General features: G+C 41.1%; 2 protein-coding genes across 3 annotated transcripts; one reads left to right on the top strand and one right to left on the bottom strand.

Annotated features, from left to right (window-relative positions):
* Positions 1–44: 44 nt before the first annotated feature.
* Positions 45–3,136, bottom strand: txndc12 (thioredoxin domain containing 12 (endoplasmic reticulum)). The gene is made up of 7 exons (XM_080546432.1): positions 3,013–3,136; positions 2,209–2,269; positions 1,993–2,045; positions 1,720–1,793; positions 1,410–1,479; positions 1,175–1,258; positions 45–1,058 (listed from the first exon to the last, which is right to left on the bottom strand). The coding sequence occupies exons 1-7, from the start codon at positions 3,110–3,112 to the stop codon at positions 979–981; spliced, it is 522 nt and encodes a 173-aa protein (XP_080402558.1). The 5' UTR covers positions 3,113–3,136; the 3' UTR covers positions 45–978.
* An 814-nt stretch (positions 3,137–3,950) lies between these two features.
* Positions 3,951–6,772, top strand: LOC308171392 (transcription factor BTF3 homolog 4-like). 2 transcript variants are annotated; one of them, XM_080546234.1, is made up of 7 exons: positions 3,999–4,075; positions 4,280–4,334; positions 4,896–4,957; positions 5,458–5,571; positions 5,695–5,896; positions 6,027–6,089; positions 6,361–6,772. In XM_080546234.1, the coding sequence occupies exons 3-7, from the start codon at positions 4,904–4,906 to the stop codon at positions 6,405–6,407; spliced, it is 480 nt and encodes a 159-aa protein (XP_080402360.1). In that variant the 5' UTR covers positions 3,999–4,075; positions 4,280–4,334; positions 4,896–4,903; the 3' UTR covers positions 6,408–6,772. The 2 variants fall into 2 exon arrangements, with proteins under 2 accessions (XP_080402359.1, XP_080402360.1); XM_080546233.1 differs by lacking the exon at positions 4,280–4,334 and having other exon boundaries at positions 3,951–4,075.
* The last annotated feature ends 4,202 nt before the right edge of the window (positions 6,773–10,974 follow it).

A 10,974-nucleotide genomic window follows, 5' to 3' on the forward strand; every position in this document is an offset into this window, starting at 1 on the left:
TTTATTGACTGTATTGATTTGGATGGAAAATTAGACAAGAAGGACGAGTTGTACACTTGTTGTTTAATTGATTCCACTCAAGTCAACATCATAGTGATACTAGTGTACAAACCATACACCCAAAAACAAATAATTCCATACAACAAACTTTATTTGCACACTTCGCTGTGTACATACATGTAAAAAATACAGCATGACAAAAGACATGTCATCCCTTCATCAAAGAAAGTTTGCCAATGCCATTAAAAATGATGAGCCAGTTGGTTTCACTTTTCCACAGGCAACAAAATAACATAGTTTTTTTCCTCTCTCTTTAAATCATCTTTACATTTTTAAATGCCCAGAAATTGGCAGGATAATTGGTTCAATACTTGATTAACATATTGGTTTTAAAGCAAGAAACCCCCCTCCACGAAACAAAACAGAACCAGATTGATACAGATCAGAAATACAAGGCCCCTTTAGACATTGCTGGAGCTAGTGTTTAAAATACAATAGCACTGTAGAGAACTTGGAAGCACATTGCTGTTGGTATAGGATATCGATCTTGAGTACCGTATGCAGGAGTGGGTAGTTTTTCTAACCTCTACAGATTTATATGGCATTTATTCATGTACAGTACAATTCAACTACTGTTTGCACAGTATTACAAAAGGGTGAATGATGTTGATGCTATTCTACAACTTTAATAATATGCCTGTCATATGAAAATGTTGGGTGAGGAAACAATACTTCAGCAGCTATGTGTCAAATGGACAGCTGGCTTTGGTAACCAAGATGGACAATTCATCCCCACTGCTCTTGCACCTTACATACAGTGTGATCCTACAACTCATATTGTTTGTACGTGACCAAAGTAAACTATAAGGAGTTGATTAATGGGACTGTGGGTCGTGTCCACAGGGTCTAGGGAGGTATTCCTCGGCTTGGCGTTCGAGCTGATGGTAGCCCTCGCAGCCTCCTCCTGGGACCTGCCTCTTACAGTTCATCGTCAGCATGGGCCTTCCTGAAGGCATCACCGGTCAGCTTCTCCTGTGCCTCTTTCATTCCAGAGACAACTGCAGGGGGAAGACAACAAACCAGTCAGAGAAACACTTCTTTTAAGGGCCTAGAGTTTTCCCCAGGTCATGTCTTATCAAGCACAACCTGTGTTTCCTAAAACCTTAAGTGTTACCTTGGTCTGCATTGCTGTAGAAATACTTGTAGTTGGGGTTCCCATTTGTATTGGTAATCTCAGGATGGACTTTGCCACTGGGATCTGAGGGGAGAATATATAGAAACAAGATAAAGGATTATATGGATAAAGGCGTCTGCTAAATGCCAAAAATGTAAACGTAGTAATATTTTTCAATAATATCTAACAATATTGACAACGTCTACAAGGGAAAGGGTATTGAACCTCCTCTTACCTAAGAAAAGAATCCTGGGAATGTATCCACCATCAGGACTGTAGGCTTCATCCTTTGGCTCCTCCTCATCCTGTTGACATGCGTTACGGGCAGCCAATCAATGTTGGCATGATCATCATACACACATCATCAGTATCGCCTGTTTTACTAACATCTCTGTGAAAGTGAGAGTAACCTTAGTTTGACTGTAAAGTGAAACAGGTTCTGTGGGAACAATTGAACTGATTAGACCAGATAGATGTAATATCCACAAAGCCTGGTAACTTTATAAAAGAGAACATTAAGAAGGAAACACCCAGCGCATCTTTACCTCAACGTTGACCATAACAAAGTTGTGAGCCAGTTCAGAGATATCCTTGGATTCTGCAAACTTAGGCTTCAGGGCTTGTGGGAGAAAATAGAATCAGCATGACATAATTTACCAAAATGTGTACATCTTAGATCAGACCTCTGTCTGTCTGTCTTTTTGTTGTTGTTGCTTTTATATGACTTGTTTTTTTGCTTCCATGGGTATAGATTGCACAGAGATATAATGCAATAAGGCATAAATGTGATGAGGTTGAGAGAGGGGGTATTTATTCACCTTTGCAGGCTCCACACCAGGTCTTGTGGATGATAACCATCAGTGGCAGTCCACTGTGGAGGGGATGAGAGGTTTTGGGTGAGATTACTCATCTCAAGAGAGGAACTACAGTTGTCTATATAGTACAGTGTCCAAAGTATCAAGTCACTTGCCAGACATGCCAGATATTAAACATGAAATGTCAGCAACATGTTCTATGACACATGACTTCCTTACCTTGCCTCTGCCTCCTTCTTTCCATCATCCAGGCTCCTCCAGTGGATGTTGTCTCCAAATCCTAAGAGAGAAAATCATAGGCAATTACCTAACATGACTGCAGGAATGACTAGGGCAGGGGTGTGTCTTTACCAAAGGATGAGAGAGGATCTTCTGGGACCTACACTACCTTTTGTTCGAAAACAGAGAATACCGGATGAACGGTAATTTAAGTCCTTCTGACATGGAAGTGACCTGCCCTGGGTTTAAGTTATCAAATCTGGGATATGTCTGGAAATGTCATACTCAGATACAGTGAGATCAGATATAAACATATATAAAACAGATACAGTGAGATCATATATAAATATATATAAAACAGTAAGATCATAAATATATATAAAAACAGATACAGTAAGATCATATATAAATATATATAAAACAGATACAGTAAGATCATATATCATATATATATAAAACAGTAAGATCATTTAATTTAAGTCCTTCTGACATGGAGTGTCCTGCCCTGGGTTTAACTTTAACTTAAAATCTGGGCAACTAAAAGTATCACTAATTATGTTAAAGAAAGATCAAGCTTCCAATTAAAAGGAAGCATGTCAGTCAGATCAGCTAATATCGTTCGTTGCATGGCTAGAAGAGACAGACTCACAGGTCCATTCCGTCTGTCTCAGAAAACAGTTTAAGCACAGTTTAACAGTTAATGTTGTAGCTTTGCAAGTTAGCCAGGGAGCTAGCTAGCAGCATTCGTATCCCCACAGTTAGTAGCCATGATAAAGATAGGCTAGATTTGACTCTCTTGCTTACCTCTGGCATTGCCTTCAGCTGCGACACTCTGCAGGTGAGACAAAGAGAATAAAACGTTGAAAGAGGACAAGAACACAACGTTGACAAGAGAGGACAACATCTTTCTATGGCCTTTCTTTGACAAAACTACAGATCTGTGCTTTAATAAACCGGTAATGATGCACCACGTGACCGGATAGGGCGGGGCCGTAGATGTCGCACTACAGAAGCCCTTATATTATTATTATTATTATTATTATTATTATTATTATTATTATTATTATTATATTATATATATTTATTATGTGGAACTACATTTGAAGTATGTAGTTAGTATAGGTTAGGTAACACCAAAACAGTAAAAAAAAGATTACCTTTACACTAGTTTATCCTTTAAATCTTGACTAGTAGCAACCTCACAGCAACTGTGTGTGTGTGTGTGTGTGTGTGTGTGTGTGTGTGTGTGTGTGTGTGTGTGTGTGTGTGTGTGTGTGTGTGTGTGTGTGTGTGTGTGTGCGCGTGTGTGTGTGCGTGTGTGTGTCTGTCTGTGTGTGTGTGTGTGTGTGCGTGTGTGTGTGTGTGTGTGTGTGTGTGTGTGTGTGTGTGTGTGTGTGTGTGGGTGGGTGTGTGTGTGGGTGTGTAAATACGAAAAGTCCATAGACATTCATGACATAGGCCTATAAGGATGTTGTGGACACAACTGGGGCCATACATATTTTATTTTACCCTTTTCCATAATCCCAAACAGTTGACATGGTTGTTTTTTTAGTAGAGGTTAACATAATATAATATAATAAAATAATATAACTAACATAACATAACTCTAAATTTCTCTTATCATCATTGACCAGCTAGCTACTTCAGTCTTCAACCATAAAAACGCCACATCGCCCCCTAGTGGTCAGGTCTCCAACAATTAAAACCCCCACATCGCCCCCTAGTGGTCAGGTCTCGTCTCGCCTGGGGACTCGCCATCATCACCAACCGCGTGCTTAACCCAGTGTGTCTGTGCCTCTGCCTGTGAACGTGTGGAAGGAGAAGTCTTGTGATTGACTCACTACTGACCGCTGTCTCCTTGCCTCAGGTGAATGATTCTCACTGACAATTTACACTTTAACAGCCCCTGTTTTTAATCCCTCGGTTCGCTGAGAGTATATTCCATTGTTTACTTACTACTAGACAATGTCAATTATGTTAGCTTGTTAGCTAAGCTAGCTGGCTTTTGATTCTAGCTGGCTTCATTCAGCGATCAAAAAATGTTAATGCGTTTTTTTTTTCCCCTATCCAGATTTACTCTGTTTTAGGTCGTCCGACGTATTTGATCAATGGCACTTGACTTGCTCGTATGTACTGAATGCAGCTCGATAGTCAAAACGAGGGCTAGCAAGCTAATCTAAGCAACCTGTTTAGTTAGCTTGACAGCTACTGTGCTACCATACTAGCCAGCGTTTTACATCAGGCTGTTGATATAAGTATCCATGGGTGCTGGGTTAATTATAGTCTCTGCTGTATTTAGGAAGTCAGATCCAGCTGTCAGAACTCCTGCTTAGGTTACTTAGTTGCTTAGGGGGACTGGAGAACTTCAGGCCTGACAACAGATTTTTATTTTTTTTCACAATATTTTTATTATCATTTTATCTACCAACATCAAAGACGAGACAACAAAAGACAAAAAAAGAAACATACAATAACAAATTCACAAACATAGACACACACAACTTGCATCAATTTTGGATTGAATGAAAAAACAATCCTGACAACATATTTGATGGCAGGTCTGTCATGACTCATGGTAGCAGATTAGCCTATATAATCAGTGTGTTAAGTTTCTAATTTGAAGTAATTCATGGGATAATCATAATGTGACTGACAATTCATTTCATACCCTTTCATCTTTTTTCCAGATAAAACAATGAATCAAGAGAAGCTTGCCAAACTTCAGGCTCAAGTCCGGATAGGCGGAAAGGTAGATTCAACTCTTGAATGTACTTATCTGCTGTTTAGGGGTCTGCCACGACTAGCCTTTTCCCCCTGACCTCAGCACTCCTATTATAGACGGATGCTTTGACTGATTCAACTGTGGCCCCTGGCATTGTCCCTGCTTGCATAGGAGCCTCCTAATCTCGTCTTTCATCAACTAGATGGCGCTGTTCATTGTCGGGATCTTTAGCCTGTAATTTCAGTGGGGTTGTTGTTAATTATGTTTTTCTGTATTTATAACAGTGTGGGTGTAGTCCTGACATATGTGTTGAAGAGAGTATAAGAGTATAAGTAAAGACAAAACACACTAAAACGTTTCTTGTATTTGTTTCTCACCCAAAGTGCTTTTGAGTGCACGGAAGCAGGGAATTCTATCGGTCATTGTATTTGTCACATCAACTCCCATTCAATCGCTGCTTCATTATTTTCTTTTTTTCTGTAACATTTTCCACTCATCTGATACGACCACCTGTTCTGTTTCTTTAGGGAACAGCCCGTAGGAAGAAAAAGGTCGTGCACAGGACAGCAACAGCTGACGACAAAAAACTGCAGAGCTCGTTGAAGAAGCTGGCAGTGAACAACATTGCTGGTATCGAGGAGGTAATTCTTCCCAGCAATCGAGGGGAAACGGAACAAGTCAAATGACGACTCTCAGTGCCCTTTACTCTACATTCCCTCCTATTGACGATGCCGGGTCCTAATCTCATCCTTCTTTTCCATCAGGTTAACATGATTAAGGATGATGGGATGGTAATCCACTTCAACAACCCCAAAGTGCAAGCCTCACTGTCAGCCAACACCTTCGCCATCACCGGCCACGCAGAGACCAAGCAGCTAACAGAGATGCTCCCGGGCATCCTCAGCCAGCTGGGCTCAGACAGCCTTACCAGCCTGCGCAAACTGGCAGAGCAGTTCCCCCGGCAAGGTGGGTGGATACACACACACAAGCAAATGCGTGCTACACACACACACACACACACACACACACACAGACAGACAATAATTGGTGTTGAAATAAAGATGTCTAATTGTGGTTTTGTCCTTCTCAATTATAGTACTTGACAACAAAGCAATGAGCAAAGTAGAAGATATTGAGGAGGAAGATGACGACGTACCAGGTATTGAAGTGCATTGAACTGTCACACAGCATTATTGTAACAGTTGACTGTATTTATGGTCACGATATTGAAGTCAATATGTTGTTATTCGTGGTGTGATATGGTGGTGGTAGGAAGGAAGATCTCAACTTAGTGTTCTGACAATTAAGTCACACACAATTAAGGAACAATCTTCTGCCTATTATTTTCTCAGTGAAACATGTTTATCACAGTATATATAATTGAAACTCTGGTTACCTTTGCCTCAATGTTTCAATTTCTCCTCTCACAGATCTTGTAGAAAACTTTGATGAAGCCTCAAAGGATGAAGCAAACTGATGAAGCAAACTCTACCACTACCCACTCTCCCATCTTGTGGACTCAAAAGGACATTTCGCTTACGGGGCACTGTCATCCAAGGAGTGTCATTGTCCAGTCTTTTAACTTGATACCATGTACCAACAACAACACTACAACATGCAGATGTTTTTTTTGTACTTAAATGGGCTGTTAGATTCAGGCCCCCCCTGAATGGCTATGGCACTTGATATCAGTACAGCTGTCAAAAAAACATCCATAGGTTTAAATTTCCCAGGAAATAGTGCTGTCCAACCGGTTAAACCAGCGGTGAGGAAGATCATTAGTCTTATTTAATTTTGTTCCTGTTTACTAAAAACAAAAAATAAAGTGATTCATGAATAGTCTACTTGTTTTGGTGTCTTATTCGATGTGGGATGTAATTTTAATCCATTTTATGCATTTTCATAATGTACATCAAATGTTTCTTTCCTGAACAGAATTTGTTATATATATATTATTATATTATTATTATTATTATTATATATATATATTTATAGAGTGTGATCAGTACGTTATTGTTTTGTTTTGGTGCTTAATCTATAAAGTAATAAGATTATTCAGGAGTTGGAAGCCTTGCCTCACATTGCATTGTATGGGACAGTTTACTCACTCTATATCTGCAAAGTTATATAACAATGTCACAAATTGATCTCCATCGGTGACGTACCACGGTCGTGATCATGGCCCTGGCCTGTTCTAAACGGCATATCCTCCGGATCAAGGGGCGCTACTATGTATCCCGGGCTCTGGGAAAGCGATCTTGCAAGGTTATGAAATGAATGCCTGAATGCCATTTTGGCTCAACGGTGGACCGTCGCGTCGTAAGCAAAGCACGGCTCAACCATTTGGACGGCTGGAGCCAAGATGTCTCTCTGCCGCTGCAGCTCTCAGTAGTAACCTTTCCTCTGTTAAACCTGGAGGGAGGAGGGATCCTGGAGTGCAGTCTATTACTTTCCGACTTCTACTGTTCGAGTCTGGCACAACTGTGTGGTTTAACAGGAGAGGATACTTAGGAGAATTTAGAAATATAATTATAAAGGCGATCGGTGTACCTGTGAGAGAATGACGGATACTAACGGAAGGCTTTCGTGGCACTGTGCGTAAAGATGAGGATTCCTCCAGTGAGTATTAAGAAACGCGAATTTTGTTTTCCAAGTCATCTCTCTTTATAGCGCGTTTAATGTTACACACACACTAAGGCCATTGCAAGGAAGGAGTCACACATGTATTGATCAGTCTTATGAATGCTTATGCTATGCAATGTGTAGTTCTATTCGGGACCTTCTGATAGCGATAAGGTGCTATGATATTTTCTTACATTATTATAGCATCGCCTCTACTTATATCGAGGGCTTTGCCTTTGCTCCTCCCTTGAGTAAAGCCAAGGAGACACCACACAAACAACATTAGCAAGCTATAGCTAAGGGGCAATACTGTTTAACATTTTAACAGCCAACCTAACGAAGAAACAGCCAGTTTTAGTCATTCTAACCATGCCTATGATGTGTCTGTGTGTGTCCATGGTGGAAACATGCAATGCAGCAAGTCTCTGCAACATCTTGATCACTGCTTGTGTTGTGACAACGTCTCCCATTGTTTCCAAACGTGTTTACACCTTTGATCGTTTCCACTCTCCAGTTGCAACTGTGTATCCACAGTAGTGTTTTAAAGTGTCGCCACATTGTTCACATCATATGAATGACTTGTGTTTATTTAGTAACTTATGTTATGCGGGGCCCTCCAGAGTGGAGTCTGGATTGGGGTTTTTAGCTATAGCATACCGCAGAGGATCATGAAGCTGGGAGCAGTAAAGTCCCTGCCTGCTGCTTGCACCAGTCAACTAAAACACAACCGACCAAATTGACTACATTTGCTCGGTTGCCATGTGTTAATGTTGTGCAATATATTACATGGACTTAAGACATGATACTGAATGTGCATTTGCAAGATAGGCTACTGAGTCTCCCTGTTGGCCTGGCCTTACTCCTACACTGAGTAGCTATACTGCTGCTGACAGTTTCTGTGTGTGTTCTCTGTATAGACAGTGCAATTGGGATTGATGACACTTCCATGTTGTTTATATACATTTAATAGTCTGAAGGTGTGGATAGGGTGCAGTGTTTTCCTGTCCGACACCCAGGGTAAGTTTTAATGATTTGTTTAGAAACCTGGATATCTCTCTCAACACATCGTCAGTCATTCAAAGTCACCATTAAGCTTTTGTTAAATGTATTAGTTCCTAGTACAAAGATTTACGTGACACTGACTCAACTCAGAGGTTTTGCACTGCAATATGAATATTAATAGTAATTCCGTTAAGTGTGTGGATGTCATTTAACCAGTCATGGTTCACCTTGGTCTAGTAGTCCAATCCAATCTGACATCTGTCCTTGTCATGTAGACCTAGGCCTATATGCTCTATCTGTTGAAGTGCAAGGACGGGTCCTAAAGCTGATGGAGGACATTTTGCCCTGACAGGACCTCATACCTGTAGCAACAGAGGATGATATTAAGTGGTTCTTAAAGCAGAGTCAAACCCAGGGGAGCTACTGTAGCCTACTACTGAGCTTGAATGTAGTAGCAGCCTGTTGGTTTACTGTGTAGACTTCTAAGATGTAGGTTACTGTACGCTCTCAGACTGTATTACATCCCCTTCGTGTGATAACATCCCAGTAGCTTGTTCCTGTTGTCTTGTCTCTTGGTGTTTAAATGTAGATCAAAGCTCTGGGAGAAGGGAAAAAAAAAAGAAGATGAATCTCGTAATAGCCGTTGACGTCTGCTATGAGGCAGAGAGCCCTAAGAGCCACTTTTCTATGACAAGGTGACAGCCACTCTCTTTACCTTTCCTTAGCTTTAAATCTCTGCGGGCTTTTTTTTTCTTCTTCTTCCTCTAGTCTTGTCAGAGCAATTAGGCCGATCAAAAGAGAACGTACAAGGGAAGTGTGGAGCCCAGAGTACATGCCTTCTTGGGGATACACACAATGCCATTTCCATTCCGTGTTTTTCGGTCTCTGTCAAGATTGTTTGAGAGAGGACTGGCATTTAACATCAAAATGAAACATGACATGGAGAATGGGAACAACTACCAAGGCAGACAGTGGGCCTTACCTGTCTGTTGCTGTTAGCAAAGCATGTTGAACAATCATTGAGCAACACAGGGTCATTTAGGCTGGCTGTCTAGGACTTCCAAAGTGATGTCAGACCATTCTTAAAGAGAGGAAGTAATCGTTTGAGCTTTTCCTGTGACCACCACCCTACCCGCACAGCCATGTCCAAGCTGACAGGCTGGAGTGCAGGAGCAACAACAGGAAATGAGGCCAGTGCAGACAGATAGACAGACAGAATAACTTAGCCAATCTTATTACCGTGTTAGCATTCCAGCATGTCCAAGCATCTCAGTATGTCGTCATTCCATTTCATTTTCACAACGGTATGTCCCAGTAGGCTACTCCAGTGAGTCATGGGTGTGACTACATTACGCCTCAGTAATATACATAGAACATATCTGTATGTCAGGATATTCCTTTTTAGGCAATTTAAGGCTACTGTGAATTGGTTTCACTGTTAATAAGATGGTTTCACGGATGACAAACTCACTCTATTCTCCTTGAGATAATATGGATGGATTGGTTGATTAAACAACACATATTTGAGTAATTATTCTGAAATCGTTTTTTTGGTTTTTGAATAGGTCCCATAGCTAAATATGTGAAGTGTTTGCTAGAATTGTGTACAATGAAACAAATCTCTTGTTGAGCATTTTGCGGTTTGTACAAAGTGTGTTGACTTTAACCTAGCATCTCCTTGCATCTCCCTGGCATCTCCTTGCATCTCCCTGGTATGTTGTCAGACACATCAAAAGAGCACCATCACAAAGCAGTGCATGGATGAAGTGGGGTGTGTGTGTACCTAGAAAAGTCCTGAATTTCTTGTTTAAGTTTGAGCCACCGTAAATGTAATTGCCTGCTCCACTGTCATGTTTTAACAGATACTGAGTGTAATGTATTGTAAGAGGAGACTCACTGCCAAAGTCATTAGCTTGATTAGTCGAGGGTCAGGTAGTCGGGCCAGAGATGGGTAGTGGCAGTAGTAGTACAACATCCGGACCCCTCTGAGGCACCGTCTGTCATGAGTCGAACAAACAATGCAGACAGACTCCTGCTCTTTCACGTCTACTCTACACACGCACGCACACACACCCGAGACACACGGATGTCTCCTCTAGAACCTCAAACCAAGTTTACAAGTCTAAAAATACACCTTGCACTTGGACTATAGGTGCATTATTCAGGGCCTCTGCAGAGTAATTAAATCTTAATCAGGGACAGGCTCCTGTCCACATGGAGAAGTGGTGTGTCTGTCTGTGTGTTCTGTCCTGGATTTGTCCTAAGCGTTCATACTCCTACAGGACCCTTGCGAGAGGTTTGAGTCTGTCTGACATTTTAATAGAATGATAAGGAAATCCAGTTATTACTTGTTGAAGGATTGGGATAAATAAAGCCTTTGTATGCCAGGAGTTGAAAAACAAGTGGGTCAGGTGAAAGTG

This window comes from Nansenia antarctica (genome assembly GCF_963989245.1).
Source record: "Nansenia antarctica genome assembly, chromosome: 16".
Taxonomy (NCBI): Eukaryota; Metazoa; Chordata; class Actinopteri; order Argentiniformes; family Microstomatidae; genus Nansenia; species Nansenia antarctica.